Genomic DNA, 26,599 nt, shown 5'->3' on the forward strand with positions numbered 1-26,599 from the left:
TTTGGTGTGTATCGTAATCACCCGAGGGCTTACTGAAATAAAGATTGTCACCCCCTCCCCCAGGTTTTTGATTCAAGAAGTCTAGGATATGGCTCAGTAATTTACATTTCTCACAGGTTCTAAGGTATTGATGCTAGTCCTTTGAGAACCACTGGCTTAGGAGAATCTGGGGTTTCTTCGTAGTCCAGATGACTTACCATCAGGCACGTTTGGGAAACTGCAGTCTTTTGAGTTATGAGGCATTTTTATGACTATTCTATTGAAAAGAAAGCAGTCTTAAGGAAATAAAATGAATTGTACAGGGTCATTCAGCCAGAATTAGAAATCCAACCCAAATTCTGGCTCCAGATTCTGCTTTTGTCTACATATTTTTAAACTACATACATTTTAGGCAAAACTAATCAATAATTTTAAAAGTCAGGATAAAGGTTATTTTGGGAGGATTGTAGTATCTGTAAGAAAGGGGCAGCTGGCTTCTAGCTGCTGGTAATCATGTTCTCTTTCTTGAACTGGGTGCTGGTTACATGGGTGCACTCACTGTACAAATTTATGATTTGTGTGTTTCTGAATGCATGTTATGCCTCAGAAATAGTTTCCTTAAAGCTTATAAGTGTATATTTATTTGAAATGTATACTCATTTTGTTCCAAAAATGCATATCTTTTCACTACACCTTCTTACCTACTTACTAAAACTGAGAGAATTAGCTCTGACCTGGGATTTAAAAGCTTGGGCTTTAGGGACAAAGAGATGAAAGTTTCTTCTTGATTCTGTCAGCAGCTTGCTGAGGTAACTATACTTCAATTTTTAAAAAGTACATGCAAAAAAGAAAAAAAGAGAGAATAATGCTTTTTATATGCTAGCTTAAAGTTTCTCAACCGTTTTGGTTTCAGGACCCCACTTCAGTATGCTTAAAAATTATTGAGGACTCCAAAGAGGTTTTTTTTGTGTGGGGTATTTATCATATTACTAATTAAAACTAAGACATTTTTAGAAACAAATGGGAGCATAAGAGTGCATTTTGGTAGCCATCAGAGCAATGACAACATCACACAGTACATCATATAAACTTTGGAAAACTGTACTGTACACTCATGAGAGGATGAGAGTGAAAAAGGCAAATAATGTCTTCATATTATTATGAACAAAATTTTTTCTTCAAGGGTCCCCATATCACTTTTGAGAATTACTATATTGAAAGAATAGTTAATGACCTGAAAAAATTCTCATTATAAAATTCCAGGTGAAAAATAGACAATACAAACAGCACACTTTGTGTTTCCCAGTTTTTTTAAAGAAAAAAAATACAGAATTCTCCCCCCCAAATCACATTTATAAACAAGACTACATCCAAACAAGACTACATTCATAAAGATGTTTATATCCAGATGTTAGCAGTATTTATTATCAGGTGCTAAAAAATATTAGGTAATTTTATTTTCTTCTCTATTTTTCTGTACTTTCCTAATTTTCTATGATAAACATTTATTACTTTAGCAGTCAGAAAAAAACCTCTTGTACTTTACCAGGGACAGTTTTCATCAATAATTTCTATGGCTTACACTTTCTGGAACAAGAAAGTGATTGAAGGGTTTTAATTTTAGCTATTAAATCTGAATAAAAAGAAAATTTCAAAGTAAGGAATTTTCATCTTTAGGTTTATTCTCTAAATTTTTAAATTAATTAATTAATTAATTTATTTTTGTCTGCGTTTGGTCTTCATTGCTGCACACGGGCTTTCTTTAGTTGCAGCGAGCGGGGACTACTCATCGTTGTGGTGCATGGGCTTCTCATTGCAGTGGCCTCTCCCATTGCGGAGCACGGGCTCCAGGTGCACGGGCTTCAGTAGTTTTGGCTCGTGGGCTCTAGAGCGCAGGCTCAGTAGTTGTGGCACATGGGCTTAGTTGCTCCGTGGCATGTGGGAACTTCCCGGACCAGGTCTCAAACCCGCATCACCTGCATTGGCAGGCAGATTCTTAACCACTGTGCCACCGGGGAAGTCCCTCTAAATAATTTTATTTACAACTTTATATCATCAAAAATATTTCAACTGTACAATCTTAGACAAGTTCTATTTTTATTTTGTGACTTTATATACAAGAACTCATTCTGTAAAAGAATATGATTTATTTGTACTGTGCAGTAGCCTGCTAATAATTTAATGAGTTCTGAAATGTTTTTCTTTTATAGGAAAAAACTCAGGCTGTAGAACTCTGGCAGACTGTTTCTCAGGAGCTGGACAGACTACAGAAACTTTACCAGGAACATATGACTGAGGCCCAGATTCATGTAGTTGAAAGTCAAAAACAAAAGGTAATCTTGGATTTCATGGTTTTCTTGTATATCAGTAAGAAGTTGCATTCTGGAGAAACTCAGTTTTGGAGAAGAATGCCTAAGTCTCTACCGTGTTATTTATGTTGGCAGTAAATTGATCTTCAGTGGTTAGAAATCTTTTGAACACATAAGATAATCAAAACTGTGCCTAGTGTGCATAGGGTTTTATAATGTGATTAGCAACGATAGCTGTATTTAGTGCTAATAAGCAGCTCTAAGATCATTATGTGTAAATGGATCTCCAAAACTTTTATATTCTTGATTTTTTTACCTGGTTAAAAAAGACAAAGACTAATCATTAGACCATGAACAGGGAAGAAGCCTGCTCTGATGTGATGATAACACTTGTGAAATGAAAATGTTAACAACCTTAAATGTGACCTTTTACTAAAATGTGAAGTTTGTCTAACATAAATTAAGCAGAATAGGATTTTACAATAGGAAGGCTCTTAATGGTTATTAAGGACTTCTTTCTATCCAAAGCAAGAATCATTTTATATTCTTTTAAAGTGAACATATAGCTTTTGCTTTATACCTCTGTTGACAAGAACGTACTATCTCACAAGACCATCCATTCCATTGGAAAATCTACCTCCCTTATCTTTCCATTGATTCTTTTTCTGCTAGGTACATTGAAATCTATGGAGAAATTCCAATTCTGATTCCTTTCCTGTGGATTTTTGAGAGGGCAGCTGTCTAAATATACTGGTTATCATGCCTCTCTTCAACTCTCATTTATAGACTTTTCAAATTCCAGTTTATGACTGTTCCTATTATTATCACTGTAACTAGGAATTTCTACCTAAAGAAGTCATAATGATACTTAATGATGCTTTGCAGTTTACAAAATGATTTTTCTATACATGCCCTGGTTTGAAAATAATCCACATGTAGTCTGTGCCGCAACACTTACCTCTGAGATCTGGAAACCATTACTAATATAAGTTTGTTCTTTTAAGGCTGTTTTTTCATTAGGTTAATCAACTAAGCCATTGGGTTTAGGGAATTTTTTTCCACTTGAATAAGATCATTCTTATGCTATAGCTTTGCAATTAGGGTTTTTTTCTTTCCTTTTTTTTCTTTGGCTGCACCTCTCAGCAAGTGGGGTCTTAGTTCCCCGACCAGGGATTGAACCCATGTCCCCTGTATTGGAAGGCGGATTCTTAACCCCTGGACCACCAGGGAAGTCCCTGCAGTTAGGGTTTTTTGTGTTTGTTTGTTTGTTTTTGTATACGACTTAACAAATAATACTTTGTCCTTATTTCCCTAGTTATCCATCAATCTTGAATTCTGTCATCTGACATATGATGTTTAATCCGATCATAACAGATAATCAAAAAATTTAAAACTTGTGGGGCATTCAAGCCATGAGAATTTTAAAGAAGGAGGAAAGGCACAATAACTCCTGTGCTGTGGTTTGTACTGTAGGTTTTGAATAGGTTTGAATATTGTTTGTCAATATTGGGTAAGGTCTCTCTAGCATATCTATCTACTAATGGATTGATTTCTAGAAATAATGATTTCACATAAAACATAAATAGCTACATTAGTTTCCACATTGCCACCTTATTTAATTTTGTAATCATTAAAAAATTTTTATCTTTTTATTTCTTCAACTGTTAATTCACACAGTACTTGTGAGAAGAAATACAATTGATGTCATCTAGATTTAGGCATAATGATTTTAGCCTTGATTTTAGTCGAATTTTAAATATGGGTTGCAAACAAAATGCTATTTATGTATTCCCTCTTCCTACTACAGGATCAGCTGACCAATTTTCAACAACTGACCAAGCAACTTCATGTAACTAATGAGACCACAGAAATGGTAAGTGAAAATATCCATTTAATGCACTTGTTATATAAACTAGAAATTGTCACTATAAGTAATAATGTTTATTTTTGCTAAGGCAAATCAACAAGAAAAAATACTTGAAATTAAAATAGGTAAGCAGTATTCTTTTCTTTTTATCTGTCTTTTTCTTTCACATTCAGCAGCATGACATGAGGGTTCACGCTGGTTTCCAGAGATTTAAAGCTAACATCTATCTGAAATATATCCTAATCTGAAAATACTCTTAAGAGTCCTTGGTAAGATTTCCTGAGGGTAATCTCGACTGTGAGCTCCTCAAGAGTAGGACTCATGCTTTGTTCTTAGTATTTCATCTAGAACATAGTTAGGTATACACTAAGAATGGTGGAACTTTTAGACAAATGCTAACCCAAATCCTTAAAAACAATAGAACACTAAGAATCATTTGTTAGTTGATTGACCACCACTCACCTAAATTGCTACACCTAAATTTCCCTTTAATTTTTTCTCAAAAGAAATAAAATTAGCCTTCCCAGCTCTGCTCTTTATCTTTCTCCCCACCTCTCACTTTTATTTTCTTATTCTCTTCCTTTCCTTCTTGGAATTTTATTTCACCTCATTGTTGAATGATAGGATTATGACATCCCAGGTAATTTCCTCTCTTTCCTTTCTTCATTTTGCTTAGTTTCCCTGCTAATTCAGAATTAGCAGGGTAGTACCTAATAAAAATGTCTTTGTTTAAGAGTGGAGTTGTGCCATCAAAGGTAAGTTTATCCAATTTTATTGTACTTAAAAAAACTTTCTCCTTTAACCATGTAAAAAATTATTAAATAAATTTCTCCCTGTTTTACTTATGTTAACATTTGGAATTTCTAATCACTTATAATTTTTGATAATATACTTCTTAGAGTTTTTAAATAGTATTAAAGTACTTCAAAATAAAATGATGACTGATTTCCATAATTAAGAAATTCTGGGCTTCCCTGGTGGCGCAGTGGTTGAGAGTCCACCTGCCGATGCAGGGGACGCGGGTTCGTGCCCTGGTCCGGGAAGATCCCACATGCCGCGGAGCGGCTAGGCCCGTGAGCCGTGGACGCTGAGCCTGCGCGTCCGGAGCCTGTGCTCCGCAACGGGAGAGGCCACAACAGTGAGAGGCCCGCGTACCGCAAAAAAAAAAAAAAAAAGAAATCCTGTTTCTACATGACATTAATAGTTTAACCTGCTGTAACATTTGTTTATTCTTTTTTCAGTATTTCCTAGAATTGTGCAGATTACATAATCCTTTGGTATTTTGTACCACAGGGCCCATATTTTATTATATACAGCCCCAAATCATTCTGATGTAAGTCATAGAAAAACATATTTGAGTATTTACAGGACATACTTTAAAAATTTCTAAGGCATTCATAGTTTTAGGCCAAAACTAAGAATAATAAGCTATGGATACAATAAAAGTGATAAGAAAGTGACAAGTTGGATTAAGCATTGTGTTATAAAGAGCAAAGAAAAGACTACCCTGGTTGTTAAAATAGAGGAAATTGGCTAAGAGAAATTTTTAAGACTTGAGTTTTTCTTAATGTATCAATCGTTAAGGTATTAAACATGACTCTACTAAGTGTAAAGGAGGTTTAAGTCATAGTAAAGATTTTGTAAAGTCTCAAAGAGCATTCAGAGCATGGTCATAGGAGCAAGTTTGAGTCAAAATCAAATAATTTCCATTAAAAAGTTTTCTGATTACATGAATAAACTCATGAAATGAACAGGCTCCTATAGATGTACAATAAATTGATGAGTATATAACAAATAAATAAAATCTCTTATAACCAATGTACTTTAGTGACATGCAGAAGGTAAAATGCCCTGACCTGAATGGTACCTAAAAATAGAAGTTTATTTATTTTTACTGTAGATGCAATAAGAGTTTACATTTCCTAGAAATTCCCTTTACTGAAATCATATTTTTCTTGAGACTTACTCATCTCTATAAAGTAACTCAAAAATATTTGTTAATTGCATACTAAGTTCCTTCTACTGCTATAGTTTCTCTAGTTGCAAAAGAAATGTGCATCTATCCACAAAGCCCCTGTCTAGTTGGAAAAACAGAAATGACATATGAAATAATCGGTGAATAAGGCACTAAGACAGATGATTGAAAGGGATTCTCTGAACCTTTATGAATCTCCAGATTCTGTAGTATAGGTATAGTATATAATTTTTTTGTGATCGTAAATACAGAGCATCATAAAGCCATATTCAGATGCAGTTGTTGAGCTCTTACTAGGCTTGCTAGCAAGTTATGTGTGTTTGTTCCCAACACCAGCTTCTTAAAATTCACGATTCTAATTTATACTTCTGCTAATTACTCTACATAATCTACCTTTAAGGTGCTCCCAAATAATAAAAATCACAAGCATTAATTATGCCAGTTCCAAGACTATATATAGTAAAACATGAATGGTACATTATAAACATTATAAAAGGGAATCAATTTGGTCTGAAGTCGTTGAGATAGCTTTACAGGAGAATTTGAAATGATATTAAAGATCATCCTTTCCCTCAAGTGATATAGGCATCCTTCTATTAAATGCTTTACAGTTTAGATGATCCTCTAGCCTCTGCTTTGAATATCTCCTGTAAGAGATCTTGTCATTTCCCCAAAGAGCCTGTTCCTTTGAACTCTGATTATTAGAAAGCTAAAATCTCTCTTACCAGGCTTCCTCCCACTGACATATGGTTTTATCTTTGGGAGTAACATAGAACAAGCTCAATTCTTTTTTAAGTCGACCCTTCAATTATTTGCATATAATCATATGTCTGTTGTAACTCATGCCCAGTGTTACAGTTTTTTGTTTTGTTTTAACTTTTCTGGTGTGGTGTAATTTACCTACCTTTCATTATTGTATCCCTCTTTCTCTGCATGCCATAATTGGTCTCTTAAATTGTGGTCTGTGAATTGAATACTAAATTCTGTTCTGGAGTAGTTTACTTCCCGAGATAAAGATAAAGATGCAGTCCTCAGACTCTCTTTCATGTCTTAGTTAAGGCATTCATTCATTCACTCATTCATTCCTCAAAGGTATAAGTGCTTAGAATGTACTGAATCATGTGCTAGATGCTGGGAGTTCTGGGTGCAGCTGGTCTTCGAAAACAGGCACATGTTGTAGCCAGGAATATACGTAGACTTTAAACATAGTACTTAAGTACGGTGCAATGTGCATTGTAAAAGTATATGTAAAGTTTTATCAAAATGCAGAAAGGAAACAATCAGTTTTGCCTTAGAGTGACCACACAGGTTATGCAGGGATGAATGCTGGCTGAATGAGGACATCCCAAGTAGAGGGAAATAGAAAAGTGTATTAAAAATATGAAGTTGGGGTAAAACCAGCACTTAGAGAAGATAATCAATTCCCTTAGAAAATTTTATTCTACAGTTGGAAGACTGCTTTATAACTTACCTTAGCATTAGCAGACCCTGAGGAAAGGGTTCCAGAGCATGCCATTTATTTGGGAGATAATACCATGAAAAACCAGTAGGGGAGTGGAGAAACAAGACTAGGAAGGGAAGAGAAGGTAGCCAATAACGGGTTTTTAACAATCAAGCAAATTAACACTGTGGGTAACTGAAACTTAATCCCACTGCTGAACTGTGGAAGCCAGTAAAGAAACAGCCTCAGTTATTCCACCGCAGGGCATGGGAGTTGGGGATTTTTACCCACCAATTCCATCCGGTCATTGTTTTGGGGCTCTTACAGAACAGGCTGGGGGCATGAATTCTACACCACCTATATAGCCTTCTGCACAGTTTGGTGAGCAAAGGAGGCTCAGAAGGCCAGAAAAAGCCAGAGGACACAGAAATGCAAATGCAGGTAGTTTGAAGTGAAGCAGGTGTCCACTGAAGTAGTGAAGGCACAGAAAGATGGCCAGGGTTATATTTTATCATTAAAAAAATCTAATTATTATCATGACTTCATTTCATTTTTTTCTACTCATATACCCTGTAGTTAGTCTTTAAAGATACAGTTTTAAATGTTCTGATACTGAATGTTTCTATTTTTTTTCTTTTGGCAGACTAATCAACACTTTTTGAAAACAGTAACTGAACAAAATGTGGAAATCGAGCAACTCCGAAAACAACTTAGGTATTTTCAAAAATAATTTTGTTATTTTATTAATAATTACTTTTCTTCAGGGGAAGCACTGGTGTCATAATTTTTCCCGTGAGTGTTTTTTCCTCCCTTTTAAGCTGCTGTCAGTAGCTTCTTATGTGCATGATCTTTTGGGACAAGAAGAAACTGAAATCAAGACTATCAGTCAGGCAACAATGTAATACATATATGTGAAGGGCTGTTCCATGATGGCAAAACTAGTGCTTATGGAAGAAAGTCAGTCCTCTTCCTGGGACTTCTGGGAACCAAGCCAGCCCCTCCATCAGCCCCCAGGGCCTTGCCTTCTGAACACCCCAGGGCCCATTGGCCTCTGGACACTGTCTTCCCACCAGAGCCCCGCCCACCTCCGGGGGCTGTCTGTAATGGCCCGCAGATCCCCAATTCCCGGATCCCCTCTTCCCCACCCCCAGGCAGGGGCAGAATAAATGTTTATACGGATTTTAGAGCTCAAAAAAAAAAAAAGAAAGAAAGAAAGAAAATCAGTCCTCTTAAAAAATTTTTCTACACATATCTTTCTTTGTATTCTCCCATAAGCAGACCCTAAGAGTTTGAAAGCACGTAGTTTATTTAGAGGTAATACCAGTAGAGGTAATACCAGGAGAGGAGTGGGGAAGTGAGATAGGGAAGGGGAGGAGAAGGCAGCCAATAAGGGGTTTTTAAAAACCAGGCAACTTAATATCGTATGTCTATATTATGGTCCAGTGGTTTAAAAATCATTGCATCAATAGACTTCACGGGAAAAACTCTAAATGACAAAAAAACCATTTTTTCACATTTCATTCCCCTTAGTCATAATACTTAAAATTCAGAAGCTTAGTCATATAAGGTTTTTTGCTGTGATTCTGTCATGTAGAAATACCTTTAAATTGTAATGTAAATTTATATTTTACAAAAGTTGTAAGTTACTGTTTGTTAAATGAACCTTGCTATTTATTTTTCCCACCATCATGTATTTTGCCCTACAAATGCATTATATTGGTTTTGTTTTGAAGGAAAACTTATTTCACGAAATTATTTTTTATTTTACAAAATTTTATATACCAGTTTTCATATTTTTCTCTTATTACCTTCATGAACTTTTAAATTTAATTTAATAAATTTACCTTCTTTTCCCCTAGCCATTTTTACTTGTTGGCTCTTATTTAGTTCTTCTTATTTCTTTCAAAGTTATTGATTTTGCAATTTAAAATACTAATGATTTATATAATTGCAAGATCTTCTTCCTCTTTTTTTTCAAAATATAAGTGGCTTTTAAAATTATAATAGTAATGGAAGTTCATTATAAAAATACTTTAGATAGTATGAAAATATATCAAATTGCAGTACAATTCTGACAGTAAGTTATTACAGACTCCACAGGTTAAGAGCACAATCCCCAATGTGACTACACTCACTCAGATGCCAGCCACAAATTCATGGGTCCCCAGGCCACTCATACCTCTGACCAATTGAATACAAATGTGGGTGTTCTCACTAACCCCCAGGCTCAATAATTCTTGAAAATGGCTCAGAAAACTCAGGAAAGCACCATACTTGTGATTAAATTTTTATTACAAAGGACATAGATCAAAACCAGCCAAAAGAAGAGACTTAACTGGGTGAGATCTAGGAAGGTCCCAAAAGCAGAGCTTCTGTGTCCTCTGCCCATGGAATTAGGGTGTGTCAACATCCTGGCACAGCAGTGTGTTCGCTAACCAGGAATCTCACCTAAGCCTCAGTGTCCTGAGTTTTTATTGGAGTTTCATTATGTGCATTTGACTTACATTCAATGTAAATAAATTTATATTATAATTAAATGGTATTTATAATGACTGCATCATAGAGCAAAACCTTATATGAATAAGCTGAATTTTAAGTATTATGACTGATCGAATGAATCATTGATCACTTGATTGAACTTAGTCTCCAGACCTCCTTCCCTCCCTGAGAGTCAGGAGGTTGGGCCTATATCACGTGGCTCAAAGCTCCAACCCTCTAATTACATGGGGCCTACCGTGAGTCATTTCATTAGCATAAACTTAGGGGTAGTCCCAAGTGCCTACCATGAATAACAAAGATACTGCTATTACTTGGGAAATTCCAAGGGTTTATATTCTCCATCCTAGAAACTTAGACAAAGACCAGACAAATTCTTCATTATACAACTCTTTTTAAGTGGAAAATAAAAATCTCATAATTCCATTATTTAGAGTTAACTATTATTAACTTTTTAAATGTATAACTTAGGTTTGTGTATTTAAGTATTTTAGTTTAAAAAAGGGGGGGATGATATACACACTGTCTAATAGCCTAATTGTTTTTTCTTATAGATTATATGAATATCATATCAATATTATCAACCATAACATTATATAGTATACTATTATATGGATGTGCTATATTTATTAGTTAAATGCTTATTCACTTTCCACTGTGAAAAAGGCTACTTCTTCATTGAACATTACAATTAGAGCAGTTTTAGAACAGTAAATACATAATAGTTAGCCGTAAGTTAGTCTTGGATGTTATTATTGTTTATTGTTATTACTAAATAAAATTTTAGTACTACTAAAGAAATTAAAGTGAATCTTATCTAATTAAGACATTTAAAAGAAAGGCCAACTTGGTTGAATGTTTTGTTATACATTTTTTTAAACTTCCTTTTAAAATTGTTTTATGATAAAAACACTAGACCCTAAAGCATAAACTGACGGAAATATAAGGCATGGCAGCACAAGTCCATAATCATAGTAAGGATTTTAACTCTTTAAGTGACTGATAGATATAGAAGATGTGATTTATGTGATTAACAACTTGATCTAACAGACATCTCTGAAACATTGAATCCATTTATTTAATAAATATCTAGCAAGCATCTACTATTGCCAGGCTCTACACCTGGGGTATATCAATGTATAATACAGTTGAAGACTTCTGTCCTTTTGGAACTTACATCCAGCAGGAGCAAGCAGACAATAAATACAATATCTCAGTAGGTTAGGAGACAATTAGTACTAGAGAAGAACAAAACAAAACAAAAGATCAGGATGAGAGATCTGGAGTGCTAGGGACAGTGGTGAAGTTGCAGTTTATTTTTAGTAGAGTATTCAAAGCAAGCCTCCCTAAGAGGTTGAGATTTGAACAAAGACTTGAAGGATGTGAACAAATAATCCATGCAATACAGGGAAAGTGTCTAGAGTAAAGAACTTGCCATTGCAGAGGTGGAAATGTGCTTGGGGAACAGCGAGGAAGCTAGATGCCTCTTATCTATTGCTGAGTAACAAACCATTGCAAAACTTGGTGACTCAAAACAATAACTTATTTAGATTATGATTTGGGAGAGAAGAGAACAGGCTTTCTGGTCTGGGCCTGTAGGGCTGATATCTACTGAACTTGTCTATTTGTCTCTAGCCAGCTGGTCGGTCTGCTAGCAGCATGGTCTGGTAGTTGGCAGCAGATGATAAACCTGTCTGGCAATTGGCAGTCTCTTCACCAGGTCAGCAAGGCACATCTTACTTCTTCACTTGGCCATTCCCCAGAATAGCAAGAGAGCAAATCCCAACGTACAAATACTTTCCAAGTCTCTCTTGGATCATATTGGGTTGACCAAAAAGTGCCTTTGGTTTTTAAATAAGAATAAAAGACACATTTTTCATTTTCACCAAAACTTTATTGAACAACGTATTCACCCTTTTGTTCCACTACCTTCTGCCGTTTTTCAGGCAGCTTCATAATTCCATCTTCCTAAAACTTTTTATCTTTTTGAGCAAAGAACTATTCCAGATGTCTTTTACAGTCCTCCAGGGAATTGAAGTTCATTCCATTAAGAGAATTTTGTAAAGACTGAAATAAATGGAAATCTGAAGATGCAATGTCTGGCGAATATGGCGGATGAATCAGAACTTCCCAGCCAAGCCGTAACTGTTTTTTGCCTGGTCATCAAAGAAACATGCGGTCTTGCATTATCTTGATGGAAGATTATACATTTTCTGTTGACTAATTCTGGACGCTTTTCATCGAGTAATGCTTTCAGTTGGTCTAACTGGGAGCAGTACTTATTGGAATTAATCGTTTGGTTTTCCGGAAGGAGCTCGTAATATAGGACTCCCTTCCAATCCTACCATATACACAACATCACCTTCTTTGGATGAAGACCGGCCTTTGGTGTGATTGATGGTGGTTCATTTCACTTGCCCCATGATCTCTTCCATTCCACATTATTGTGCAGTATCCACTTTTTATCACCCGTCACAATTTGTTTTAAAAATGGAACGTTTTCATTACTTTTAAGTAGAGAATTGCATGTGGAAATATGGTCAAGGTTTTTTTCACTTATGTGGAACCCAAACATCAAAGCAATTCACATAACCAAGCTGGCGCAAATGATTTTCAACGCTTGATTTGGATATTTTGAGTATTTTGGCTATCTCCCGCATGGTATAACATTGATTGTTCTCACTTAATGTCTCGATTTGATCGCTATCAACTTCAACTGGTCTACCTGACGGTGGAGGATCGCCCAGCAAGAAATCTCCAGCACGAAACTTCGCAAACCACGTTTGACATGTTCAATCAGTCACAGCACCTTCTCCATACACTGCACAAATCTTTTTTGTGTTCCATTTTTACCTTTTCTGAAGTAAATAAAGCATAATATGCCAAAAATGTTGCTTTTTTCCTTCCGTCTTCAATATTAAAACGGCTACACAAAAATTCACCAATTTTGATGTATTTTTTTAAATGCCCAGTGATACGACAGCTGTCACAATCTAATAAAATTGTTTCAAATGAAGTTAAAGACAACTAAGTGTTACTAGAGCCATCTTATGGAAAAAACTGAACGAACCTTTTAGCCAACCCAATTTTTGGTAATTTCTCATGGCAAAGCAAGTCACATGGTCAACCCAAATTCAAAGGATAGGGAAAAAGATACCCCTTTTGATGGGAAGATTTTCAACATCATGTTGCAAAGATGTGAATAAGAGAGGGAAGAATTTTGGACCACTTTTACAGTTTCTCACGCTAGTATATCTGGAACACAGTAAAGTAGGAAGAGGGTAGTAGGAGATAAGGTCAGAAATGTTACAGACGGTAGGAAACAAGGTGATATGGGGCCTTGTAGGCCATTGTGAGGACTTTGATTTTTTACTATGGATGAAATAGAAATAGGTTTTAACAGAAGATTGACATGATCCGATTTATATTTTAATGGGATTGATCACTCTGACTGCTGTATTGAAAATAGACTTGTAGAGAGGCAAAACATGGAAGCAGGGAGACTCGTTCCAGCTGGATATCAGTTAAATACCCAAAGTAGTTTATGAGTGTACATGTTCTGAAAAATGTTAGAAATAATAACCTTAGTAACTAAAGAGAAAAAAAAGGTTTAACTAGGTGTTGAGTTATAGTAAACATTATTATTAAAAATCAATGGTGAGAAGATGGATCAGTGCTTTCACCTGTTCCTCCTGCTAAGAACAACTAAAACCCCAGGACATAAATACAAAACAAACATAGGAAGACCGAAAGGTGGAGAGAAGAAAGCTGATTGGCTAGGTGCCTCAGGATCCAAGGAATGACACTGTGGTCAGTTCCCTTGACTTTTTGATTTGAGTTTGTTTTTGCTTTTTTGCCCCATATATCCCAGAGTTGGAACAGAAGAAGCCAGCAATCTGACAATACCAACAAGGCACAGACCAAAAAAGAAAAGTGCCAACAGAGACTTTCTCCTTCTAGCCAAAGGACCAGGAAAGGAGAAGCCAAGCATGACAAAAAACTTTGAACAATCTCTGTACTCTAGCCAGGTACCAAAGGAAAAAAACTATGTACCCACCTGTACCCATCCTACCTGTACCCACCTGTACCCATCCTAGAAAGGCCTAGTAGGGAGTTTGGACTTCTACCTCTACCTCGCAGTAAAAGACAGCACCTTATTCCCCCAAAAGAAAGGTATCAGAGGAGATAAACTAAAATAATCTAAAACTTATTTGTTAGGTTTCTATCAAAGTCACTCATCATGCCAAGAATCAGGAAAATCTCAATTCAAATGAAAAAGACAATCAGTAGACCCAACACTTAGATGACAGAGATGTTAAAATTATGTGACAAAAATTTTAAACAGCCATCATAAAATGCATTAATGAGAAATTATGAATAAGCTTGAAACAAATGAAAAACATTCCCAACAAGGAAATGGAAAGTCTCAGCGAGGAAATACAAGATATACAGATGAACTAAACAGAAAATTTAGTTGGTTGGGAACATTAAATTCTCTAATGAGAATAAGTCTTCCCATATTTTTAAAATCAGTCTTAATAGAGTTCATATTAAAACCCCTATAGTGTGTGTGTGTATGTATGTGAGAGAGAAACTTGGTAATCCTAACATCATGAAATGGTAAAGTGTCATTTATGAAAACAATTCTATAGAAGAATAAACTGCAATGTTATTTACAAGAACTTGAGTTTGGCAACATAGAACGGAAGGAAGAATATATGTATAGTTTAGTACATGACAGAGGTGGCATTATAAATCAGTAGGGAAACAATCATGTTAGGAATTGTTGCTATCTATGGAAAAAAAAGTGTGAAGTTTTGCTTTTCACATTTAGGCATTTACATGGTTTTATGGATTAAATAAGTAAATGTAAAAATCAAAAGCTTTGCAGATTTTAAAATATCTGAAAATCTCCCTTTAATAAATTTTGCTAGGGAAGTACTTCTTAATCAAAATTTAAATGCAAGCCGAAAAGGAAAAGATTGATATATTTGAGTATGTTAAAATGTAAAACTTCTGTTACAAAAATTAATATAAGTCAAATGAAAAGGCAACCCACAGTCTGTGAGAAGACATTTGCAATGCACATAACTGACAGCGTATTAGTGTTGAGGATACATTACCTAAGCATCAATAAAAATAAAAATCCATAGACTATTGGGCAAAGGATATGAACAAACATTTCAGAAGTCATAGCAGTCAGAAAAATGCAAGTTAAATAATGAGATACTACATCAGACCCAGTTATCAATGTCAAAAATATAATGTGGAGTGTAATAACAAGGTACAAAAGAAGACTGCAGTATTATGCAATTCATATACATTTCAAATGTTTTAATCAATAGTGTGTATTGATTATGTATATTTTAGTTATATATATATATTTAGTTATATATTCATATTCTCATATATAGTAAAATAATTTAAAAGTATGTGTGTGTACATATATATACACATATTCGTATATATATAGTGTGTGTGTGTGCAGTGCATATGCTATTAAAGAATTAAATAAAAACATTTCCAGAAATAGTATGCCCTAATTTCAAGTTAGTGATTATGTCTAGTGATTGTCTACAAGTAGACTATTTGTAGAAGTAGGGAATTATAGGTGGCCTAGGTGTCTGTCACTAAGGAAATGGATAGTAAAATGTGGTAATTGCATCCCATGGAATACTGTGCATCATTTAGAAACATGTATTTACATGTAAAGATGTAGAAACAGCAGCATAGGTAGATCTAGAAAACAAGGTTTATATTAAGAAAGTAAAAAGAGATATGGATCTATAGTACAAAAACACATACATGCAAATAACAATGTATGTTTTACCAGTATATGGATATATCATATTTTAATGTGAACCTACAAAATGAAGGGGAATGAGAGAGCGATTGGGAATGAAGAGGAAAACAACGAAAATAAACAAATAAGAGCAGGTCTTTCATAGCTAATGGTCATGGGTAGATAATGGGGTTATGAAAAGAATACTGTGATTAACTCAACTCTGCACTCAAGGTTCAAAAAAGAGTAGAAGAAAAAAGAGAATATGAGAGTTATGGTATATGTGGGATAAGTCTGGGTGTGGAGATTTTGGAAGGAAAATGAGTAAGGAAACTGGTTCATAACGACCTCTATGATATGATGATAATGAAAATAGAAAATAAAAATGCAAATAAAAGGCTATATATAGAGAAAATGGTGATATTGGGCTAAAGGACGGGAAAAATCATGAAATTTTATGGCTAAAGTTATCTTAATCATTTAGTTCAAGTTCCTAAATTTATGGAAGAAAACCAAACTGAACCAAAGTCTCAGAAATTGTCTTGTCCAGGGTTGCACCACAAATTCAAAGAGGAGCCAAATTAGAACTTGCATCTTGTAATAGCTCATCTAGTGAGTTTCTAAGCCGGACTTTCTGACAGTATTCACAACAGTAAGGTTGATTGTTAAAGAAAGAATGATGAGTGGATACATTGTTTTTTGACAACTGTGTCATTTGACTTTTGGACATTTGGGCCTAAAGATTATAAGTTGGAGATTAACAAAGATAGTTTGGGTTTTCTAAAGCCTAAAATGTCTTAAGTGTTTAATTGTCCATGAGCAACTTTGCCATAATATTTACTGACAGTATTCCATAGCTTAACACTAAGCAGTTCAGAGTTGTATACATAAAACTATGCTTGCTTTTCCTGCCACAGATTTGAAGGAACATAAGGATAAGCAGATGCTTCTTTTAGGGAAAAGGATGTTGCTTTCAAGTTTGACAGATTCTGAATGATGGGCATATTGATATTACCAGAATTTAAGTTTTGAGATGCCCTATATATCCATGCCAAGAATAACTACCTTAGAAACTCTTTAAACACTAGCTTTGTTTAAGTTTGTACTTAAACTGAAAACATATTAGTTTCATTTGTTGTCTGATGTTATGGTGCAAAAAAAAAATGAGAATCATGTGAATTTATAATTAAAGCTTTTATCGTCTTCCTTTTTGAGAGTTTCTGCTGATACCCTATCATAGCAGAGAAAACTTGTCAGCCTAGTTTCAAAGAATCTTCATTCACCTGGTCCTTCCCAACCCTCTAGTTATGTATAATAGTCATTTTGCTGTTTCTCATGGAAGAACTTTTGGTTCCTTCCTGTTTGCCTTTGATCATTATTCTGTTTTGTAGAAAATTTACAATTTTATAAATCTGGTTAAAACTTGCCTTCTCCAGGAAGACATCTCTGGTTCATTCCGCCAGATTTTTACCCTTCTTTTCTTGTGGATATACTGAGCATTTATTCATTTTAACTGAGATTGTATGCTGTTTTTCTTCAGGTGATTTTTTTGTCATATATATTTGTTTATAATGTGTATCTAGCTGAGTTATGGAAATATTTTTCAAGCCATATGTGCTCAGATTTCATATCTGCCTTGTAAAATCTTTGAAGGAAAGGATTTCGTTTGCGTATATCTTTCAGGAATAACCAATATTACCTTTGTAAAGAATGTACTGTAAAGATTGACTCTAAAGCATTTGCACAGGGGTTCATATTATCCTCTCATCAGAGTGGCATTATCAGAATATTTATTAGAAAAAACTTTTAGCCACTAAGGAATGATCTCATTAGCAGCCATAGATAACTGGTTTCATATAAACAGTCTATAACTTATCAATCTATTTATTTTGTATTTATTGAGAACTTATAGAGATATGTGCTCTGAGTTTAGAAATAGTCTTTAATAAGTTTATGTATGATGTGACAGCCTCAAAATTGTTGAAATTTGACCTGTTTCATCTCATGTACACTTTTGTGGCTTCAATAATCTCTAAAGGTAAGAGCCCATTAAATTTTTGCACCTTGAGGTTCTCCTGGTTATCTCCACCCAGATAGGTCCGTAACACTAAACTAAGCTTGTTATTATATCTCCTGAATCTTCCCTTTGTATTTATAAATGGCATCATCCAGTTTCTGCTTCAGAAAACTAGGAGGTATCCTAAATTCTTTTCTGTCCCAACTCTACTTTCTGAATGTCTCTCAGATCCTTCACCTCTGCATCATTATATTGTTATTGCCTTTGCTCAATCCGTCATCTCATCTGAGCTACTGCAGTAACCTCCAATTTGGCTTACCTCTTCTCCATCTTCCTTCTTTTTTGTACTATCATCAAAGTGATCTTTCAAAAATAGAATCTGAACATGTCAGTCTCCTTCAGTGGCTACAAAATGCCTATGGGATATAATCCAAATTTTCTAGCATGACATGAAGTCTTCTACGACGTGACCCCTGGCGACTTAACTCTATATCTTGTCACCCTGCATCTCAATTTCCTGAACTATTGTTGGTTTCCCAAACAAGCCATGCTATTTCACAAATCCCTACCTTTGCTCACATTGTTCAGGCTGCCTAAAATACCCTTTCCTGATAAATATCTTCTCGACTTTCAAGGTTCAGAAGTGTGCTGTCTTCTAGAAATCATTTTCCGAATCTGTGTTTCTTCCTCCCCAGGTAGAACCAAACATGCCTTCCTTTGTGCCTCAGCTGTAGACTGCACGTGTATCTGTCACAGTATTTTTAACACTTTAATTTACTTAATTCTTTGCAAATCAATCTTTCTTTGCTAGTTTTTAAGCTCCTTAAAGGCGTGGATCATAATTTAGCCTTTTTACCTTGCCATCATCTAAGACAGTGCTAGATACATGGCAAGTGCTCAAAAGAACCTTTTTGAGTCATTAAGTCAGTTAATTAATTAAATTGCACTTCACCAGAGGGGCAAAGCTGAACTAATTTACGTGGGTTTTCTATTTGTGTATTTTGCCATTGATCTTTTGGGGCACAACTGTCATTATTTAGAAAATTATATTTTATATTCTTCACCCATGCAGTAATATGTGTCCAGTTAGTAGTCCTGTGTGATGAAGTCTCGTGCCATCCTGCTTTATCTTGCCCAGTTGTGAATCATCATTTTGTCCACTGTATCCGGCCATATCTCATCACTTGTGGGGTCTCGGCTATCAGGTTGACACTCAGGGTACTGCAGTGCTTGTGTTCAAGTAACCCTTACTTTACTTAATAATGGCCCCAAAGCACACAAGTAGTGATGCTGGCAATTCAGATATGCCAAAGAGAAACTTTAAAGTGCTTCCTTTAATGAAGAGGTGAAATCTCTCTATTTAATAAAGAAAGAAAAAAATCTTCTGCTGAGGTTGCTAAGATCAATGGTAAAAACGAATCTTCTATCCGTAAAATTGTGAAGAAGGAGAAAGAAATTCATGCTGATTTTGCTGTTGCACCTCAGACTGCAAAAGTTACAGCCATAGTACATGATAAGTGTTAGTTAAGATGAAAAAGGCATTAAATCTGTACAATGAGAGAGAGAGAAAAAGACCACATTCACATAACTTTTATTACAGTATATTGTTATAATTGTGTTATTAGTTATTGTCAGTAATCTCTTCTTGTGCCCGATTTTAACTTTACCATAGATGCGTACATATAGGAAAAAACATGGTATATACATAAGGCTCAGTACACTCTACAGTTTCAGGCATCCCCTGAGAGTCTTGGAACATATGGGGACTACTGTATATGTACCTTTGCGAGGTAATAGTTTTATTTTAGCTGAGATAACAGATTTTTCTCAGATGTTTCATGTTCCAATTTGAATAATATTGCGTCTTTTATTATAAAAATGCTATGGAAATCTGGAATTCATGGATCACTAGTTTTGATTCATAGTGTCTCTTGGAAACTATCCCATGTGAGAAATGGCCCTGAGCAGACGTGCTTAGTCATAAGAATTGCCAGACAGTTCCTTATGTGTTGGCAGCTAGTTTTCTGAGCATAGAAAACATGTTTTAAGATAAAAAATAGGTTTTTGCTGTCAGTTTCCTGTCTCTTCACACTGTTTTACTTTACTGTTATTTAAGGGGTTAGTTGGTCACCCCCTATTCAAAACTGTTTGTATCTTTCCCACTTAATCTTTCAGGGGCGTAAAGAAGAATATGAGACTTTACTTCTAGAACCTACTGGTCAAGAGCAGAAACAAATTCATAACTTCATTGTTTGGAACTTTTGCCTCTAATAGGTGATTACTGGTTTATTTCAAAATATGTATTTTACTGATAATTATAATTTTATTTTGCAAACACTCCATATTTGCACACCTAACCTAAAAGTGCACTTCTGTGCGGTGTGAAGTATAAAGAGCATAGGTTTTGAAGTCAGACAGCTCTAGGTTAGTATTCTTATTTTTAATTTTCTATTGACTTGGGCAGGTTGCCTAACTGAATGAATTTTAGGTTTTTTTTAATTTTATTTTTTAAAATTTTTTTATTGGAGTATATTTGATTTACAATGTTGTGTTAGTTTCAGGTGTACAGGAAAGTGAATCCGTGATACATACACATGTATCCCCTTTTTTTAGATTCTTTTCCCATATAGGCCATTACAGAGTATTGAGTAGAGTATCCTGTGCTGTACAGTAGGTTCTTATTAGTTATTTTATATATAGTAGTGTGTATGTGTCAATCTTGATCTCACAATTTCTTAATCTCTGCAATAGAAATAAAATGAGCTTCTTTGAGTGTTGCAGTGTACTATAATTCTTATTGTCTTTGCTCTTCTCTATTCTACTTTAGTATCCAACCTGTGTAGGTAGGCTTGTATGATATTTACAAATTAGTTGTTAATAGATTTACGAGTTAGTATTAATGTAATAAGTAGACAGCAGATATTTCCCTCCCTTGCTCTGGAAACGAGCCTTACCTTTGTTGTTGCTGCTATAATTTCTAGGAGCCAGATGAAGTATTCCTTTCTTTTTCCCTCCTTTCTATTTTTATATCCCCATGTCTTTGCCAACTGTACAACCCTAAACTCTGTTTCTTCTGGTATGTTCCATCAGTTATATTCATTCTTTTTAAAAATCTTAGTCTCTTGTGTGTTTCTTCCAAGACCTCAGGTATATATACCTCCCCTGATGATTCCTCAGATTACTATATTTTCTTCTTCTCATTCTTTGAAATTGCTTGGAAGAAGAGCCTGTATTTGCTATAGTCACTCTTCAGAATTTCTTTCAATTTGGATTTGGTCCCATATCTCTTTTTTTCTCCTCAAGATGACTGGTACCTTTTTTGCCTTAAAACAAAATACTTCATTCTCCTTGGTTATTGATTCTTTTTGATTGATGATTTTTCTGTCCTTCTTGAACATTTTTCTACTAGGTCTTTTGTATTTGTGTCCCAATTTCTTCTCTGACCCTTGTCACCATTTCCTTTCCTTTGCTTTTCCCATTTCCTTACCATAGCCTACTAAAAGTACAAATTTCTTAAATTACTATCCATTTTACACACCTTTCCCCCTCTCCTTAGATGATTACCTTTACCCTACCCAACTTAAACTTTCAATGTTTCCCACATAGGTACCTCTGACCTTGATCACTTTGTTGAGCTCTATACTTGAATCGCTAGGGCAGTGGTTTTCAAACTATCTTTAGTTAAAAAAAATCTTATACATAGAATCCCAGTATACTGGTAAAAGTGGAATTGCTGTGATTGAAGTAAGGAGTGAAAATCTTCCCCCTCTTAGTAACCAACACCCTCACCCAACCTAGGGATTTTGCTTGATTCCTCGCCTTTGTTTTACCCCCACATCCAAGTCGTGTGGGCTCTGTATCCAGATTATCACACATCCAGTCATCACCACTATCATCGCTACCCCAAGCCGTCACTCTCTCTTGCTTGCATTTGCCTCATCTCTCGTCTCCCTGCTTTCACTCTTATCCCACTGTTATTTATTCTCCACACACCAGCCCAAGAAGTCTCCTCAAAGCATCAAACAAATCACATCACTCACCTGCTTACCACACTCAGTGGATTTCATTACAACTGGAACAAATTCCAAAATTCTCACTATGCCTAAAGGCACATATATGATCTGACCTCTCTGCCTTCCTAACTACCCCGTACACTTTCTCTCTCTGACACATCCCAGCTAATTGTCATTTATTTAAGTACCTTTCTCATACTCTTTGCATTTATCATTAATTCCCTCTGCTATAACTCTTTCACGTTAGATTTTTTTTAAATCGACCCCATTGTCCTTTAAACCTTAGCTCAAATGAATGGTCCTTCTTTAGACAGGTTGTCATTGATGACCCAGGTCTCTCTCCCATTGTTATATATCATTTGCTTCATTGCATTATCACTTTGTGAAACCATCTAATTTATTTGTTTACATATTTACTGTTGGTCTCTCTCTAAAACAATGTAAACTTTATGAGGTCAGGGGCTTTGTCTCCCTTGTTCGCCACTGCATCACCAGTGCTGACAACAGTGCTTAATGCAGTTTGGTGCTCAATAAAATAAGTGTAGGGCTCTGGAAATACAGTTAAAAACAAACAAGTGAACCACGAACATGTGAAGCTCAACATGTCCAGATTATATTCATAGTGCCTGGCATATTGTAAGTATTTAGTAAATATTTGTTCAAAGAATGGATGGATGGAATCTCTTAGATTCTGTCTCTGTGAAATCTGTGCCATCTCTCTCAGTGGAACCACTTGCTTATTGTTACCATCACTCTAGTTAGACATTCCCTGCCTCTTACTCATTTAAATTCCTGAAGTGCAGCTCCGATTCCATTATTTGAGCAGCTCTCCGTTGCCCTTAAATTAATACAGATCACCTCACTTGTCAATTAAGGCCATTGATATTGTAGCCCCCATTGCCTTTTCAGTCTTAGTTCCCTTCTTCCCTAAACAAGCCCTACACTTTCCTACTTTTATGCTTGAACTTACTTTGTTCCTTCCTGAAGTTTTTTCTTTGTCTCTGCTTGTGAGATTTACTGTTCCTCTGCCAATTCTTAATGTAAATACTTCCCACTTGAATATTCCCTGAACTAAATGCAAATGTTCTACCTACTCTGAATTGTAATACTGATACTTTATTTTAATCTTCTGTGATGCTTAAAGTATGATTTGTGACCCTCCTAAAGATTACTGTATCTCACCTTTCTTTGTGTGTTTTGTTTTACCTTAAAGAACACCTTCAGTGTTCCAAACATCACAGGCACATAGTAAACATTTTTTGAGCATGTCCACTGTGTAAACCTATTTAATAATAGAAAATGAATTAATATGTTCTCCACTTTGTCAGTGGTACCCAAAGTTATATAAGTCTAAAATTGTATTTGGAATAATGATTTAAAATCTTTTTTTAAAGATAAACATATTGATTGTGCAGTTCTTCTGTCAAATCTAAGGCAGTAGCTGTATACCAGAATCATCTATAGAGAGTCTGAAAAACAGATGAGCAGGTACCATTCCCAGACATTCTGAATGAATAAGACTCAGATAGAGACAAAGCTTGCTTTCATACAAAGAAAGAATAGAGAACTACTGCTAGTATGATGCAAAATTATGTTCCAACATAGAACTTAGAATTTTGAATTACTTTGAATTGTATATAATTTTGAATTATGTAAGAATTATACACAAATGAACTTTCACGACTGAGTAGCCTCTGTTGTAAAGTTTTGGAAACTCAGTACATGGATTATTAGTATCTATTGCTTTTAAGAGTTTCTTTGTAGGCTTCTGTCCTTTGAATAATTTTAATTAGACTGCTACTAAAAATTGAAAGGAGAAAAAATTAAAATAAACTTTTTTCCAGTTTTCCTACTTACTATCAGTTTCCTAAAAGCAGAAGTGATCTTAAACATTCAGAACTTTGTCTAAAATTGTTTGGAGATTTTCTAAACTTTTTAAGCACAAATGATTGGCTTTATTTTACTGGATACTTACAGAAGAACTTACTAAAGTAGCTAGTGTATGCATTTTTCTTTTATTTTAAATTTTAAAATTTAGAATATGTATCAAATCCATAAAAACTAGTTTTATTTCTCTCAAAATATTATCACTTTTCATTGTATGAAAGAAATATTGTACACATTTCTAGAGTTCTCTTGATATGAGCCTGCAAAAACAGACAAAAATTTATCTTAAAATGGACTCAGATCTCAAAAAAAAATGGTATTAATAATTAAAGCAGTTTAATTTCTGTACAAGTTAATGCTATAATTTAAATATATATTATATAAACTACATTTAATTATATCCTCTGTTTTATGTTATATCTGGTTATACTTTGCTTAACAGAGCAAATCTTTGCTTTTTAAAGATCAAATCTCTTTAATATAAGTAATGAAAATTACGTTAAAGAAAAATCTTAGAAATTTTAAATTCTTTGACATGGAAGCATACCTGGAAATGAAAAATGTGTTTTTTAAAATATTCCTTTGTAGGAATATAAGTATTCTTATTATTTATCAAGTTTTTAAAATTTAATTTTATTTTTTAAACAGCAGGTTCTTATTAGTCATCTACTTTATACATATTAGTGTATATATGTCAATCCCAATCTCCCAATTCATCCCAGCACCACCACCCCTCCCTGGCCACTTTCCCCTCTTGGTGTCCAATACATTTTCTCTACATCTGTGTCTCTATTTCTGCCTTGCAAACTGGTTCATCTGTACCATTTTTCTAGATTCCACATATATATGTTAATAGATGATATTTGTTTTTCTCTTTCTGACTTACTTCACTCTGTATGACAGTCTCTAGATCCATCCACGTCTCAACAGATGACTCAATTTCGTTCCTTTTTATGGCTGAGTAATATTCCATTGTATATATGTACCACATCTTCTTTATCCATTTGTCTGTCGATGGGCATTTAGGTTGCTTCCATGACCTGGGTACTGTAAATAGTGCTGCAATGAACATTGGGGTGCATGTGTCCTTTTGAATTATGGTTTTCTCTGGGTATATGCCCAGTGGTGGGATTGCTGGGTCATATGGTAATTCTATTTTTAGTTTTTTAAGGAACCTCCATACTGTTCTCCCTAGTGGCTGTATCAATTTACATTCCCACCAACACTGCAAGAGGGTTCCCTTTTCTCCACACCCTCTCCAGCATTTGCTGTTTGTAGATTTTCTGATGATGCCCATTCTAACTGGTGTGAGGTGATAACCTCAATGTAGTTTTGATTTGCATTTCTCTAATAATTAGTGCTGTTGAGAAGCTTTTCACGTGCCTCTTGGCAATCTGTATGTCTTCTTTGGAGAAATGTCTATTTAGGTCTTTGCCCATTTTTTGATTGAGTTGTTTGTTTTTTAATACTGAGCTGCATGAGCTGTTTATATGTTTTGGAGATTAATGCTTTGTCTGTTGATTCGTTTGCAAATATTTACTCCCATACTGAGGGTTGTCTTTTCGTCTTGTTTGTAGTTTCCTTTGTTGTGCAAAAGCTTTAAAGTTTCATTAGGTCCCATTTGTTTATTTTTATTTCCATTTCTCTAGGAGGTGGATCAAAAAAGAGCTTGCTGTGATTTATGTCAAAGAGTGTTCTTCCTATGTTTTCCTCTAAGAGTTTCATATTGTCTGGTCTTACATTTAGGTCTTTAATCCATTTTGAGTTTATTTTTGTCTATGATGTTAGAGAGTGTTCTAGTTTCATTCTTTTACATATAGCTGTCCAGTTTTCCTAGCACCACTATTGAAAAGAGTGACTTTTCTCCATTGTATATCCTTGCCTCCTTTGTCATACATTAGTTGACCATAGGTGCATGGGTTTATCTCTGGGCTTTCTGTCCTTTTCCATTGATCTATATTTCTGTTTTTGTGCCAGTACCATATTGTCTTGATTACTGTAGCTTTGTAGTATAGTCTGAAGTCAGGGAGTCTGATTCCTCCAGCTCTGTTTTTTTCCCTCAAGACTGCTTTGGCTATTTGGGATCTTTTGTGTCTCCATACAAATTTTAAGATATTTTGTTCTAGTTCTGTAAAAAACTGCTACTTGTAATTTGATAGCGATTGTGTTGAATCTGTAGATTGCCTTGGGTAGTATAGTCATTTTCACAATGTTGCTTCTTCCAAATTAAGAACATGGTATGTCTCTCCATCTGTTTGTGTCATCTTTGATTTCTTTCATCAGTGTCTTACAGTTTTCTGAGTACAGGTCTTTTACCTCCTTAGGTAGGTTTATTCCTAGGTATTTTATTCTTTTTGTTACAATGGTGAATAGGATTGTTTCCTTAATTTCTCTTGCTGATCTTTCGTTTTTAGTGTATAGGAATGCAAGAGATTTCTGTGCATTAATTTTGTATCCTGCAACTTTACGGAATTCATTGATTAGCTCTAGTAGTTTCCTGGTGCCATCTTTAGGATTCTGTCTGTATCGTATCATGTCGTCTGCAAAGAGTGACAGTTTTACTTCTTTTTTTCCAATTTGTATTCCTTTTATTTCTTTTTCTTTTCTGATTGCTAGGACTTCCAAAACTATGTTGAATAATAGCAGTGAGAGTGGACATCCTTGTCTTTTTCCTGATCTTAGAGGAAATGCTTTCAGTTTTTCACCATTGAGAATGATGCTTGCTGTGGATTTGTCGTATATGGCCTTTATTATGGTGAGGTAGTTTCCCTCTATGCCCACTTTCTGGAGAGTTTTTATCATAAATGGGTGTTGAATTTTGTCAAAAGCTTTT

General features: G+C 34.9%; 1 protein-coding gene across 4 annotated transcripts in view; it reads left to right on the forward strand.

Moving 5' to 3' along the window:
- The window catches only part of SCLT1 (sodium channel and clathrin linker 1), a 268,727-nt gene that overhangs the window by 95,577 nt on the left and 146,551 nt on the right, over positions 1-26,599 (forward strand). For all 4 annotated transcript variants that reach the window (XM_067735090.1, XM_067735088.1, XM_067735087.1 and 1 more), the window contains exons 7-9: positions 2,190-2,312; positions 4,096-4,161; positions 8,215-8,285. In XM_067735090.1, coding sequence (XP_067591191.1) covers positions 2,190-2,312; positions 4,096-4,161; positions 8,215-8,285 — 260 coding nt within the window. The remainder of the gene's footprint in view (positions 1-2,189; positions 2,313-4,095; positions 4,162-8,214; positions 8,286-26,599) is intronic.

The sequence above is a fragment of the Pseudorca crassidens genome, chromosome 4, assembly GCF_039906515.1.
Source record: "Pseudorca crassidens isolate mPseCra1 chromosome 4, mPseCra1.hap1, whole genome shotgun sequence".
In the NCBI taxonomy this organism is placed as follows: Eukaryota; Metazoa; Chordata; class Mammalia; order Artiodactyla; family Delphinidae; genus Pseudorca; species Pseudorca crassidens.